Genomic DNA, 15,612 nt, shown 5'->3' with positions numbered 1-15,612 from the left:
AAAAAGTTGTCTGCAATGCAGTCCAAGAATTTGTTGGATAGTCTGTGCCCCACTGTGTTATTTTCCCAACATATATCCGGATAGTTGAAGTCCCCCATCACCACCAAATCTTGGGCTTTGGATGATTTTGTTAGTTGTTTAAAAAAAACCTCTTCCACCTGGTTAGGTGGCCTGTAGTAGACTCCTAGCATGACATCACCCTTGTTTTTTTATCCCTTTTAGCCTAACCCAGAGACTCTCAACACTTCCATCTCCTATGTCCATCTCTACCTCAGTCCAAGTGTGTATATTTTTAATATATAAGGCAACACCTCCTCCCTTTTCCCCCTGTCTATCCTTCCTGAGCAAGCTGTATCCATCCACACCAACATTCCAATCATGTGTATTATCCCACCAAGTTTCAGTGATGCCAACAATGTCATAGCTGTATTTATTTATTAGCACTTCCAGTTCTTCCTGCTTATTACCCATACTTCTCACATTTGTATATGGGCATCTAAGATACTGGTTTGATCTTTCCTCCCAGTTTTGTCCTGACCCTCCTTTCTCTCTGCCAATATAGCCCACACTCCCTCTCGTTTCCGACCCATCTCCCAGGTCTCCATGTTCCCCACTTACCTGCGGGCTTTGCTCACATGAAAAGACCTAGGTTTACAATTTGATTAAAACTCTATCTACATAATATACATAGACATAAAATGTAAAAACTTAAATATCTTAGAAACAGTAGCCAATCAGTTGTTTTAATTGTCATATTTGAATTCAGTACATCAAAATACATAATAGCACATTTTATCTCTGAAGCAGATGACTTCTCAAAAATTGTAAACCAGTGTAATTTGACTCCAACTGCACTGGGCTGTACCAATAGTGAATTCTGATTTATGGTGGCAAACTAGCCTGGATAAATAAGCCCACCACAATGCCTAATAGGAATATAACTTGCTGGCTGTATTTTATGCTTATCAAACTTCTATAGCTATTAACTCCTGATTTATGTTTGTTTTAAGAATGTCCTTGCTAAACAAGAAGACATGGAAATGAAGTTGCAGGCAGTCCAGAGGAATCTAGTGCAGTCCAAAGGAAAAGTAGCACAGCTGGAAGAAAAACTGTAAGTAATAGAAGAATTACCTCTGGTATAAATTGCCAACTTTCATTGTTGCTTATACTTAACTCTAAGGGTGTAATATATGGCAAACTAAATGAGTGTAAGCAGATGCTAAGGAGAAGAGAAGTACTGAAAACAAGGAGTTGACAGAAGCTTGCCAGTGGATTGGCATCTGGTGTAGGAGGAAACCAATACAAACTGATCCTGCAAATCAGATTTAGGCCCTGTTGTATAGGGTTGTAAGAGGTGCCTAGTATATGACACTGCCCCTTAGTGTCTATTTGTAGCAAGACAAATAGCTCTTCTAGTATTCCAGCTGTGACTGGAATTGAAATCTGTCACTCTTGGGTGACTTCCATTCCATAGCAAAAAGAAGGTATTGCATCCTGCAAGATTTCAATTTTTTTTCTATCTAATCAAGCTATTGGTGTACTGTAGGTAACCAGTTGACCAACATTAGTATAGTTCAGGTGAGCTAGCATGTATAATATGGTAAGAAGGCTAGTTTAGAGGATAAGGCACTAGACTAGGACTCAAGCTAGCTGGATTCAGTTCCTGGCCCAGTCATAGGCTCTTCAGTGAAACTTATGCCTCCATTCTCCAACTAAAAAATGGGGGAACGACACTTGTCTCCCTCACGGGTGTTGAGAATTTCTGACCTCAAGGTCCAGCTATTCCTCTCCAACTTGCTCTAATACCAGTTGTGGAGAATGTCTTTCTAGAAGCCAACTTTGTTTTACATAAAGCCTGCAAATCAAGTGCCTCAGCTTGAGGTGGTGTATCATAAGGGCAGAGAGGCAGGCCCCAGCCATCACCTCGATTGGTTTCAGGGTAGAAGTTAACAACCAGTGTACTTCACCTCACTGTGCAGGCCACTGCTTTTCTACATCAGTGCACATTTCAAAATGGATCTCAAGTATGACCCATACCACCCTGTGCTCAAGCATGTGCGAAGGAGAACGGAATCCTCATTACGCTAAAATATGTTTTATACACTTTTCAATGTCTCAGTAGTCAAATGCCTGAGCTAACATTGCACTTTGAGTTTGATAATAAAAGTAAAATTCATGAAACTGTTGGTGATTCTACTGGTAAACTTAGAGCTAATAGTTCCTGCGGAATACAACTAGTCATGGGAGACATTAATACGTTGACTTTTGAAGAAGGCTACCTGTTTGTTGTACAACTGGTGGCTAGATGCAGCATTTCCCAACTTATGTCCCTAATCATGAAGATCATAGGTAGGCAGAAAAATCTACTTGATTTTTTCAGATCCCTAATACCATGTTCATCAAACATCCCCCTTCCTTCCTTTTTTGTCATCATCGAATCCAATGGACTACCAAGGAAGGAAGGAATACCATGTTCTCACTGCTACCAGAAGCAGCAGTTACTGACTGGGCAGGATCTCATGCCACCTCCTTCCCAGACTGTAGGATAGAGAGCCCCTAGGCTGGGTATGGAAGAGATTGAATTAACATTCTGTGAGTTAGCATAAGCTCTCCTTAAAGTTTGTTTGTTTGCTTCCCATGTACATATGAATGGCTGAACATTCAGTATTTGAAACTGACAATGCAAAATCTACTGAAATGCAACTCTAACACATTCATGAAGAAACTTGCCTTAATTTCATATTGTGTGGTACTGAATTACTTGTCATCTAGGTGTCTTCTGGTTCATGATTAGAGGCGTTAATACTAGCAATCCACAGATGAATGCAGAATTTCTGTTAGTTGTCTTCAGGCAGCTACTTATTAACCTCTGGCTCTGTGCTGCTCTTCTTGAGTATCTGGCTTTAGAACTGTCATGTTAAGTGCAGCATCTAAATTTCTTATTTTTAGAACTGCTACTGAGAGAGACAAGGTTGAAGAAAAGTCTGACACTGAGAAACTCTTGGAATATATTACAGAACTCAGGTAACAAGTTTCTATTTGACAAATCAAGTGTTACTTAAGCTTTAGTTGTAGGGGCTTGATCAAGCTTTAGTAGTATTTCTAATTTGAATTGTACAAACATCAGTATTATGACTCTTCCCTTTATATGGGAGGGGGTGAAATCTCTAGTCCATTTCTGAGATTTAAAACCTTCAAACTAGCTTGACTCTTGGTAGTTGAACAAGGCTTCACCTCTCCATAGTATCATAGAAAGCTACTTCCATATAAAAAAAGTCTAGTCAACACTACTTATGCAGAGGTTTTATGCTGGATTTTTCCCTCTTAGGTCTTGTCTACACTGCCACTTACAGTGCTGAAACTTTCTTCGCTCAGGGGTGTGAAAAAACACCCCCCCCCCCCCCCAGCAATGCAAATTTCAGTGCTGTAAAGTGGCAGTGTAAACAGTGTTACAGCACTAGGAGCTATTCCCCTGGCAGAACTACAATAGTTTTATTACAGCGCTGAGAGCTTTCTCCCAGTGCAACTACACAACCATTTTAAAGTGCTGCCACGGCAGTGCTTTACCATCGGCTGTGTAAACAATACCCTTCAATACAGATGCTTTCCAAGATCAATGGGACAACTAAGTGTATTGCAGATCCCAATATAGAGAAGGCATGTGTACAATTAGTGTGGAATTGGGCTGCAGTAAATTCTGTACCCCTTTCTTTGTTGGGGATCCTCTCTGCTCCTTAAAGGGGCAGAGAGAGATAGAGAGGGGCCCTTAAGCAGAGCCTTGTATCTTCATGCAGTGAGTCAGACATTGTGATTTTCTTGGATCTGTGCAGTTCCTGCATAAATCTGAGACTGATTTCCACTTCTCTCTGGAGAAGGGACAAGTCCAAGAGGCTGGGGGGTGGGGGGGGGCACTCAATGGAGAGAATTTCATAGGATTCTTCATGAATATTTTCCATAGGAGGAATGATCTGAGTCTTAGTTAACACAAGTAATCTTCAATACAAGTTAACTCTCAAAGTGGAAGCTGCATTAAAAGCGAACTATAAAGACCTGATCTCTATAATTGCACATTAATATAGATCTTGTCCTGAGCTCTTCCATCTAGAAATGAATCTTTCCCAAGTCCTGTTTAGGTACTTGGGATCTTAATGTTACACAGGATTATGTTGGTGCAAATTGTGACACATGTAAAATTAAGCAAAATGTAATGCTGACACATCTGGATTTTTTTTTTTTTCTTAGTGGCGTTGCAGAACAGATAGAGAAGTACAAACTAGATCTTGTCCATATGGAGAAGATACTGGCACAAAAGGACCAGGACATTATGGCCTTGAAAGATTGTTTTACAACAAAAGAAGAACAACTATCTAAACTAATCAAAGAGCTTAATGAAAGGTGTCAGTTGCTTGAACAAGAAAAAGGTAATTGTTATAGCCTGTGGGCTGAGTCTCTGGACCCATGTCCAAACTGATTTCATTTAGACCTTATGTAACGTTCTGTTGAAATGTAGGTTAGCGTGTCCCAAGTCAAAACTGTGGTATGTAGTTATACTGAGCTGCTTCTTTACCTATTATTAGCCCAGATTATAGTCAGAAGTATTGTTACTAACAAATACTAAAAATTTCCCCCTCCTCTCCATCTGCTGCTGGGTGAAGTGGGAATGGGGAGCTGTCTGAACCAGTTAGCTTACACTGTGGAATTTCCAGAGTAAGTATGATTCAACTTGAAAAATCACTTGGTTCTAGTTCCATATTCTGATATGGTGACTGATAGGGTGTAAGCCATTCTCCAGGCAGCAGTGCAGCATTGCATTGTCACAATTCACTGCTGCATACCATGATATCTTCTGGCTCTAGACTCCACTAAGTGACTCTCATCTCTGCACACCCCTCTGTAATCCCAGCAGTTGTTCTGGGAGACGGTAGGAGGAAGCACGGCCCCATTTTCTTTGATGCTAAGAGAGATAAAGTCTTAATGGTGCTCTTGTCACCTAGGATGGAAGAATGTTCATATGATAAACTCAGCAGCTCACCAAGTTGGGGGAAAGTCTACTTTAAAAAAAAAAAAAAAGGCACCACAGTGTACTGTAGAGCAAAGCTCTTAATTATTCTGTCCTCAAAGCGTTCTTATATTGGCATCTTTCTCTTCCATAGAGAAACTCTTAACTGAGAACAGAGAAAAAGAGCAAAGTATGAATGCTGAAATAGAAAGCTTGAAAAAGAGACTCCTCCTAGAGGAGCAAGAACACCAAAAACTTCAGCATAAACAGGAGGAGATATATTCTCAGCTGCAACAAGAGAAGGTAAACAAAATACAGACTTTATCTACTCTCCTAGCAAATGCTGTTGAATTCTTGCTCTGGTTTAGATCAAACCCATTGTGAATGTATTGATGGATAAGGGCTTGTTTACACAGAGGAAACTGACTGACATAGCTATAGTAGAATAGCTATTAGCTAGTCAACCTCATGTAGACAAGCCCTTACTCTTCTTCATGAAAATTAAGATTACTGTGTAAACTTAAACAAAAACTCCTTTGTACTAATAGCTATGTATTTGTGCTGTCTGTACCTGCAGGAACTTTTCACTTCCATTCAGCAAAAGCTGCTAGAGTTTCAAGAGGAGATGACAAATGAGAGGCTCCTTTTGGAGGAAGAACTAGAAGAAGCAATGGATGAGTTGGATAAACTGCATATTAAGGAAGAAAAGGCTGATAAGTTGGTAAAGCACTTGGAACAAGAGAACAAGTCCAGAGCTGAAGAGCTAGCACAGATGGAAGCAAAGCTGAAAGGGTTTGTGAAAAGAGTAACTCTACCTGTTGCTTCTAATGAATTTGGAAATACAGGTCTGTCTCATCTTACGCTGGGGTTACGTTCCACAGTCAGCGCCTAAAGCGAAAATCGCGCATAGTCAAAATTTCATTGAGTGTAATGGCAGGCGAAATTGCCCGCACTTCAGAAACAGTATTTAAATTGTTGTTTTTCTCGTTTTGTTTTTGCCGACCGTGTAAAGCTGAAATCGCACATGTTAAATGCACTTAAGATGCGACAGACCTGTACAGATGCCAATCCCAGGTTCAGTTAAAAAAATTCTCAGCTAGAATACACAGGACTAAATTGACCTGTGGCCATCAGCTCATTTTTCTATAGCAGTCGGATCTAATCCAGTATCTTCAAAAAGCAGCTCTTAAATTTTAGCAACTCAATCCTATCTGTTATAAATAAGGCCCTACCAAATCCATGGCCATGAAAAATGTGTCACGGACTGTGAAATCTGGTCTATTTTGTGTGTTTTTACCCGATACTGTACAGATTCAGGGGATACCAACGTTTCTCAAATTGTCAGTCCTGACCCAAAAGGGAGTTGCAGGGTGTCGCAAGGGGTGGGAATCGTGGTATTGCCACCCTTACTTCTGTGCTGCCTTCAGAGCTGGGCGGCCACAGAGTGGTAGCTGCTGACTGAGGGCCCAGCTCTGCAGGCAGAAGCTGTGCTGTTGCTGGCAGCAACTCAGCCTTCAGAGCTAGTTTCCTGACCAGCAGCCACTGCTCTCCAGTTGCCCAGCTCTGAAGGCAGCACCACTGCTGGTAGCAGTACCACACACACCCCTGCAAGAACATTGTGACCCCACCCCCCACAACTCCTTTTTGGGTCAGGATCCCTACAATTACAACACTGACATTTTAGATTTAAATAGTAAAATTTCATGGATTCAGCTATTTGTAAAATCCTATGACTCTGAAATTGACCAAAATGGACCATGAATTTGGTAGGGCCTTAGTATAAGAACACCAAGTTGCTCAGTAACTAAGGACTGAAGTGTTAGCTTAAAAACACTGGTTGAACAGCAGCTAACTTTGTAGAAAAGGTGTTAAATCAATTACTTATTTTTATTTTGTATCCAGCATTAGGGTGTCTAATGTACTTTATGAACTGCTAGACAGTTTACTGATTCAGGATAATGAAAAAGTACATAAAGCAAGGTGTTGTGCACAAATGTACTCTATTTTAAGCTCTCTTATTAGACTTGCTAGCTCTAAAGAGAGCTATTTCTCTTCCATATGAAGATAAAATCTAGAATACTCTAGCCCAACTGGATAACCTTGACTTTGGGGTTCTGGAGAAATTAAACTAGCCCGAGGAGACGTGCTGTGAGGACCAGGAAAGAGAAACCGTTTAATCTCAGAGTTGAGATTAATTGAACTAAGTACCTTACTTGCAGCTCTTCTTCCTGAACTCAAATTCCTTCTACTTCCATGGTAAAAATCCCATCCTACACAGACCACTGAAATTAAAGCACTGGGGAAAGGAAATGATGTAAAATCAAACCTGCTAGGCAGACTCTTGAAAGTGGTATTGAGGAAAGAAATATACTGGTTTGGATCAGAGGTAACAGGAAGCTGATAGAGCAAGTCTGTCATGGCCAGTACAACCACTGCTGTTTGTCCTAGACCAATGCCAAGATTTGGACTCAAGAATGGAATATTAAAATCTATTTTCAGGAAGAATGCTGAGTTGGAGAGAACCAATGAAACACACAGTAAAGCCATTGTTCAGCTGCAAGAAGAGCACAGCAACACGCTACGTAAACTTGGAGAAAGTGTTGCTGAATTTGAAAGGTATGCAAATTCCCTCTAGATGCTGGAGGGAGATACAGAGAAGTGGGCTTTCACAGGCTGACTTTCACTTTTTTTTTTTTTTTTTTTTCTTCCTGGTTGGTTTTCTTCCTGCTCTCTTTCCTCCCCCCCCCCCCCACCCTGTGCCTCCTACCTGCTGCCAAACAGATGATTGGCGGGTGACCGATGGGTGCTGAGCACCTGCTTTTACCTCTCTTCTCTCTTCTCTTATCCCTTCTCCCATTTCTTCTCCTCCCCCTCTCGGTGGATGTTCTAGCCCTGGAGCACCCATGGAGTCAGCACCTATATGGGCATTTAAATCTTTCAACTTCTTGTGTACGTGATATGTGCCATACACTTGTAACCCAACACTATTAATGTTAGTGGAACACTCTTTCCAAATGATATTCCCATTCCTGAAAACAAAACTACATTAGGATTATGTGCATTGGCAAGTGCAGCTTAACTTTCTGTTAAGATCCAGATGAATATTATGACAGTTAAATTTCTGATCACAGGCTGTTCTCCGATTTAGGGATACTGTTGCTTTAATCACTGGAAACTACACATGATGTTGCAAAGTATTTTAAAACTGAACTGGTAATCTTGTACTTTTAAACTCTTAAAACTGGCAGAGGATACAGAAATAGCAAAAACACTCTGCTTGTCTGCCAGTACTTTCCTAACTTTTAAAACAATGTGAGTAATTACGTCAATCTGACTTTATGTAACTGTTTGCTATACAAAAGGGCATTCAGAGAGTTCTGTATGACCCCTTAGTGACTTCTGACAGAAATGGAGAGGTTTTTTTGTATTTGGTCATCTGTACTAATTGAAACTTGAAGTTTTGGTACAATTTCAACAGGACTGTAGATGCTGCTTATAATTTGTGCACTCTAGTAGGTATCTGTATACTATATTTGATGTGCCATCAATGACTTGGAGTATGGTTATAAAACTTGCAGATGGTACCACGCTGGGAGGGGTTGCAAACACTTTGGAGGACAGGATTAGAATTCAAAACAACCTTGACAAATTGAGAATTGGTCTGAATTCAACAAGATGCAATTCAATAAAGATAAGTGCAAAGTACTACACTTGGAAAGGAAAAATCAATGCACAACAAAGATGGGTGTGGGGGGGGAACTAGCTAGGCAGTAATACTGCAGAAAAAGATTTGGGGCTATAGTGGATCACAAACGAAATACGAGTCAACAATGTCATTCTGGGATGTATTCACAGTGTTATATGTAAGACGTGGGAGATAACTGTCCCACTCTACTAAGTGCTGATGAGACCTTAGCTGGAGTCCGTTTCCAATTCTGTGCACCACACATTAGGAAATATGTGGACAAATATGAAAGGACTGCAACAAATGATAAAAGATTTAAAACACCTGACCTATTAGGAAAGGTATGGCTTTTTTTGTTTTGTTTTAAATCTTCTGTAGCCTAGAAGAGAAGGCTGAGGGAGAACCTGATAAACAATCTCATAATGATCTGGAGGATGGCATGGACTGCACTCTCAGCAAGTTTGCAGATGACACTAAACTGGAAGGAGTGGTAGATACGCTGGAGGGTAGGGATAGGATACAGAGGGACCTAGACAAATTAGAGGATTGGGCCAAAATAAACCTGATGAGGTTCAACAAGGACAAGTGCAGAGTCCTGCACTTAGGCCGGAAGAATCCCATTCACTGTTAAAGATTAGGGACCGAATCCCTAGGAAGCAATTCTAGGGGTTATAGTGGACGAGAAGCGGGATATGAGTCAACAGTGTGCCCTTGTTGCCAAGAAGGCTAACGGCATTTTGGGCTGTAGAAGTAGGGGCATTGCCAGCAGATGGAGGGACGTGATCATTCCCCTCTACTCGACATTGGTGAGGCCTCATCTGGAGTACTGTGTCCAGTTTGGGGCCCCACACTACAAGAAGAATGTGGAAAAATGGGAAAGAGTCCAGCAGAGGGCAACAAAAACGATTAGGGGGCTGGAGCACATAATTTATGAGGAGAGGCTGAGGGAACTGGGATTATTTAGTCTGCAGCAGAGAAGAATGAGGGGGGATTTGATGACTGCTTTCAACTACCTGAAAGGGGTTCTAAAGAGGATGGATCTAGACTGTTCTCAGTGGTACCAGATAGCAGAACAAGGAGTAATGGTCTCAAGTTGCAGTGGGGGAGGTTTAGGTTGGATATTAGGGGAAAACTTTTTCACTAGGAGGGTGGTGAAGCACTGGAATGGGTTACCTAGGGAGGTGGTGGAATCTCCTTCCTTGGAGGTTTTTAAGGTCAGGCTTGACAAAGCCCTGGCTGGGATGACTTAGTTGGGGATAGGTCCTGCTTTGAGCAGGGGGTTGGACTAGATGACCTCCTGAGGTCCCTTCCAACCCTGATATTCTATGATATGTTAAGGGCTGTCATAAAGTGATGAATCGTTCTCCAATCCACTGACATTAGGACAAGAAACAATCTGCTTAATCTGGAGCAAGAGAGACTTAGGTTAGATAACAGGAAAAAGTTATAACTACATAAGGATAGTTAAGCACTGAAACAGGAGGCTGTGGAGTCCCTGTCATTGGAGGTCTCTAATAACAGATTAGACACATACCTTTCACGGATGGTCTTGAAATTCTGCCTCAGCATAGGGAGGAAGTATTGACTAGACCACTTGAAGCACCTGGCTCTACATTACTATGATTCTGTGATGGGATCTCCAATACAACTTGCATCAAACTTATGGTCGATTGTTACTGTCTTCAAAAGGCCTGAACACTGCAAAATGAAGATTATCATTTAAGTAACAGATGCTAAAACTTTTCCTTCTAGTTACAAGGTATCTATGACTGAAGAAATGGCATGTCTCCGACTGGACAATTCTTCTCTACAGGAGAAAGTAGCTGAGCTGAGAAAAGCAGGCCAGGATACACAACAGCAACTCCAGGAGCTGGAACATGCTAAAGACAAGGCAAAAGAGGAATATGCAAGGTAATGGACCATCTGATATTCCTTAAAGTGGTTGGGGGGGCACCTCTGACATGGCTATGGCCAGACCATATGGAATATTTCTCCAGTACAACTAGTGTTATGAACTGTTTCTCATTGTTGGAGGAATAGACCTTCAGCTGCAGGGCATTGAAAGGTTGCTGTGCAACATCCACTAGTATATGCAATGCAGGTTAGGAGGTGACTCAATTCAGTTAGATAGCTAACTACAATACCTGGTCTCCTAGTGACACTTAAAATCCCTCATCATAACTTGGTTAATGGACTATCAATTTATTACATTGTATGTAAATGCTTGCCACCCAAAAGCTTCCTGCTATTGGCTACACAGAAAAGGGAACTTCCAGTCTTCTCTCTTTCTACCCCTACTTACTACTTCTCCAAATGCCTTGCGTGACCTAAATCTCCCAGCTCTAATTCTGCAGTTTTGGGGTTTGTTACTCAAGATGCCTGCCTTAAAGTCCATCCGGGTCAAATATTTGTGACTAATCTGTGCTACCCAACTTTCTCTTGCTCTTTAATCTGGGACCTCAAGATACACTACAGTGGTATTTAATTGTCTTGAAACTGTCACAAGTTCACTTTATTTATTTAACCTTTATCTCCAGTATTTGACTACAACAGGATATGTCTAGTAAACCAAAGGCTTACCAGTGAATGATGTAGCATTTTTAAAAGCCTTTGGTAAGATTATAAAAGAGCAGTTGGCCTCTTGACATCCAAACTGGTGTGTTTGGGGTGTGTTTTTTTTTTTTTTTATTTTTTTTATTTCCAGCTCTGTGTACAGTGAAGTTTGTAGCTTGGCTAAATAGTAACTCACAGAAATCACTAACTCTTCAGTTTAGAATCTTACAAATAACTTCATTAAAACACTTTCAAGTTCACACCACCTTGAAATATTTAAGGAAACAAAAGTGAGTAATTCCTGCTGGATGTATTTAGGAGCTCTTCTCATTCAGAAGTCTAAGCTTCTACTGCTTACATAAACTGTTCAGTTACACTAGTTTAGTTTAGCTTTGCAGGTCTGTCGGCATGAGACGTATCCCTCCTTCAAGTAGCTTGAGTGGGTAATCCATTAATAGATACACCCCAAGTTGTGTCCCTGTTTGTGTCCGACAACTACTGGAATAAGACACAAATACCTTGAATTAACTTAATGTGCTAAAACAGTCCTCATTGGACAGATCAATAGGCTTTACAGAAGCTTTCCTTGCACAGAAAGTTATACTGCCTGAACTACTGAAACATTACAAATATTGTACGCTTAATCTGATAGCCCCTTATTATCTCTCCGTTGGCTGCCTTATGCAACACTGCCAGTGCAAACCTTGCTATTTCAGTCTAACCATTCTTTCTGTAAGTATAGTAGCTGGAATGCTGCAAGCTTTGCTTACTGCTGATTAAATCTGAAACTCCAAATATTTCATGAAGTAACAGTTGTTGTTTTTTTAACTTTTCGCTTCCCTAGGATGCTTCTAGATGCCCAGACAAAGCTAGCGCTAAAAGAAGCAGAAATAAGGAGAACCAAGGAATCCTGCATTGCACAGATAACTAAACTTCAGACAAAACTGGAAGAGCAAACCGAAGACTTCAAGAAACAGCTTGAAGTTGAAAGATCAAGGTGACTCCAGATCTCTGACTGGCTTAGTAATGGGAATACATCTAAGACTAGACTAAGTGGCTTTTAAAAGCTTCCTTTGCAAACGCATGCTGTTTAAAAGTCTTAAATTTAAACAAACTGCTTGTGTGTTTCTGTTCAGGAAAACTATAGATGAAAAGGTGTCTGCTGGCTTCCAAGAAGAGATACAAACCTGGCGTGCTCTCTATGAAGACTTGCACAACAAAACTAAGCCTTTTCAGGTTAGTCTCTGTGCTAAACACTTTTAAGCAGCATCTAGAAACTTAAGGTTCATCACCAGTGGGTCAACACTCAACTATTAAGAGTTGGAGTTAACTTGGAAGATATTACTATGCCACTAATTTTCCCCCATCCCCCTTCACTCTTACATATGACTTCCAGTGTCCCAATTTGGGAAAGGATATTAGCTGGTTATCACCAGTTTCTTGTTAAGTTTAGGGTTTAAGAGGAACTATTAACAGAAGTGTTGGGGGCATGGCTATTCTTCTTAAAGGAATAGGCAGTGATAGCTCATGTTCCCTTACCTGAAAGATCTCTTCCTCAAACTCTCTTTCAGCAACAACTAGATGCATTTGAGGCAGAGAAGAATGCTCTCACGAACGAACATGGTGCAGCCCAGGAAGAGCTGAACAAATTAAGTGATGCATATGCTAAGCTACTGGGCCATCAGAATCAGAGGCAGAAAATCAAACATGTTATGAAGCTGAAAGATGAGAATGCCCAGCTCAAACAGGTTTGTCAACTGACATGTCTAATGCATGTATCATGTCCAGCCACTAAGCAACATCATCCTAGTTCTAGATAAACTATCTAGATGCTGACACTAAACATCTGAACTTATTCAGAGTTTAATACTGAAATAATCTGGGACAATTCTCTCTAGCCTGGAGTTGGAATGAGCTGCTTTGGCTCCAGGTATCTGCATCTGGGCTAGTGTTTAATGTTTGACAAACCAGATAATAGCTGTGAGAGGACAAATGTCTCTGCTTGACCTCTTGCTAAACCTAATGGAAATGGATCCCAAGATCCATATTGCCACACTGGCCAGAGCCTTGCGAAGAAAGCAGGGGATATTGGTGGTGCTATGAGACACTAATAGACTTCCAGAATGCTATGCTCTTGAGTCAGGTATAAATAATAAAGTTTCCAGCCATCCAAAAATCTTTTGTCTTTCAGTTTTTACAGACTTCTCTTGGCTAGCCTTCTTTAAAATAGCTTAACATAACTGACTCATGACTGCTTCCTTCATAATGTGGTGACCTCAGAATTGTACTAAAGTGTTGGTTTCCTACTTCAGGAGGTTTCAAAACTGCGTGCTCAGGTAGCTAAGGAAAAACAAGCACAGAGAGAGCTTCAGGAGCAACTGAATGAAATTCAGGGCATCAGGCGCTTTGATTCTTCTAAAGCTTTTCAACATGACAGCAAGGAAAATGTTGCTCCCAAAACTCCTTTAAAAGAAGGTAAGTGTGGATGTTAAATCAGGTGAGTGATACTCAAATTGAGGCTCACATGGGTCTTCTGTGGCTCTTTCAGCACATATTAAAACACTGATTTTAATTATTAACCAATCAGGATGCTTTTACTATGTTAACCAATTGTAGTTGATAGAAAAATGTCTGACTCAGTATTTTGTGAGAATTTTTTTATATATATATATATATATATATATAATATAAAATAGTAAATGAAACAATGAATTCACACTACTGTGGCTTGTTTGGGTAACATTGATCGCTAATGTGGCTCCTGAATCACTGAGGTCTGAGTATCAATGGTTCAGATCATGTGTAAGTGTCCACACTTTCCTGCAATTATCCCTCAAATATAGTCAAAACAAGACTTCACGTTATATAAACTACTCATTCCATATGGGGAAATGCAGAACCGTAACTTAGTAGCAGGAATTAATAATGTCTTGGGTAATATGTGAACTTTGAGTTATTGTTTTTCTACAGTAGTAGAAACATTTACAAGAAGCTCACAGCAGCTTTTCTATTGCAGGCAACAGGAACAAGTGCTGACCTGTTCTTGGATTCAAGAGGATCCTGTTAACTTGCTGGGAAAAGCTAAATGCTGCATTGAAGATTCAAGGGACTATATGTTCATTATAAAATCAAGGATCAAGGTTGCACAATGATGGGTCTAGTAAGAGCCCTTAAGGGAAAGGCTTTCTTAAATATTTTTAAAGAACAATGCTAGGTTTATAACCTATTACCCAGCGGGCAATGGATGGCTGTGCACTGGAAAGGTTCTCTGGTCAAAGCCTGCTTCACACTGGGACCCAGGGAAATATTTGGCATGTCACTTCCTACTGTGTCTAAACTGTCTAAATTGAAGAGAACAGAATACCAAAAGCAGATTTAAAATCTGTCCATCTCTAGGGCCATTTAATACAACGGGTAACAAATTCAACAAATTAACAAGTATTTAATTTTAATTCAAGAAATAAAGTTTTTTACTTTGGGTTGACTGCACATGATTCTTGTACATTAGGCTAAACTCTTTCACTTTGTTCACGTGTGCTTACTGATGGAAGGAGCATTTTGTGAGACCAGTCATTTATGTTGGCTGTTTCACATGTCATTCCCTAAACCACAGAATAGATGTGAAATCCAGGTTGCAAAGTTGATCTCTGGCCAGTTCCTGGGAGAGTCCAGGCCACCTAAACCACAGTTGACATTCTAACTGACAGTCTTGGAGGTTAGTGACTAAAACAGAAGTCTCTGGTCAGGATTGACACGCACAGACTGAGAATTTTTGTGACTGCCTGTGCTCCTACATCCTGATAGGCTTCCATTTCCAGGTATGTCAGTGACCTTTAACGAATGCTAAACTCACTGGGCTCTTATACAGCTAACACTTCACTTTATCTAGCTCTTTGCACAAAGTCAACACCTGGAAAAACAAGGAAGCCGGTCTTCATTGGATGGAAGATGTTCACTGCATAAGTAGGGTTTTCGTTATATAAGGTTTAGACACTGGCAGTATGGAAAGACAATCCACGTGCTTGTTAAAATGTTATACTGGTAAATATGTATAAGGTGTTTTTTGGATGAATAAAAATGGTTTTAGTGAATCTGTCTCAAGTCCTAAATCTTAGTCTTAAGTGGCCCACTTCTTCACTAACTAAGACAGTAAGCAAAATAAACATTAAAGGCACCAAAGAAATAATCTAACACTTTTTTTTTAATTTCTGACAAGATTTTCTGTCTGTCTCTCTCTCTTCTCCTTCACCTCCTCCACTCCCTCCCCCCCTTAAGCTAGCTATGCCTTCTATTACTGACTGTACCTGTATGACTGTAAGGGTTATTGGAGACTAGAATGCTAAGTTACATACTCCATTCAAGATAAGGTGAAATG

The 15,612-nt window shown here is 40.5% G+C and overlaps 1 protein-coding gene across 3 annotated transcripts in view; it reads left to right on the top strand.

Annotated features, from left to right (window-relative positions):
* The window catches only part of HMMR (hyaluronan mediated motility receptor), a 29,177-nt gene extending 13,766 nt beyond the window's left edge, over nt 1–15,411 (top strand). For all 3 annotated transcript variants that reach the window (XM_026660880.2, XM_026660881.2, XM_026660883.2), the window contains 12 exons: nt 1,011–1,111; nt 2,950–3,024; nt 4,243–4,421; nt 5,154–5,302; nt 5,577–5,791; nt 7,499–7,615; nt 10,437–10,595; nt 12,082–12,234; nt 12,374–12,473; nt 12,809–12,985; nt 13,550–13,712; nt 14,254–15,411. In XM_026660880.2, the coding sequence (XP_026516665.1) occupies nt 1,011–1,111; nt 2,950–3,024; nt 4,243–4,421; nt 5,154–5,302; nt 5,577–5,791; nt 7,499–7,615; nt 10,437–10,595; nt 12,082–12,234; nt 12,374–12,473; nt 12,809–12,985; nt 13,550–13,712; nt 14,254–14,273 (1,608 nt within the window). In that variant the 3' untranslated portion in view covers nt 14,274–15,411. The remainder of the gene's footprint in view (nt 1–1,010; nt 1,112–2,949; nt 3,025–4,242; nt 4,422–5,153; nt 5,303–5,576; nt 5,792–7,498; nt 7,616–10,436; nt 10,596–12,081; nt 12,235–12,373; nt 12,474–12,808; nt 12,986–13,549; nt 13,713–14,253) is intronic.
* The last annotated feature ends 201 nt before the right edge of the window (nt 15,412–15,612 follow it).

This window comes from Terrapene carolina, unplaced genomic scaffold (assembly GCF_002925995.2).
Source record: "Terrapene carolina triunguis isolate 2854851 unplaced genomic scaffold, T_m_triunguis-2.0 Scaffold838, whole genome shotgun sequence".
NCBI lineage: Eukaryota > Metazoa > Chordata > Testudines > Emydidae > Terrapene > Terrapene triunguis.
Note: the sequence above shows the minus strand (reverse complement) of the source record. Positions and strands in the feature narration are given on the sequence as shown.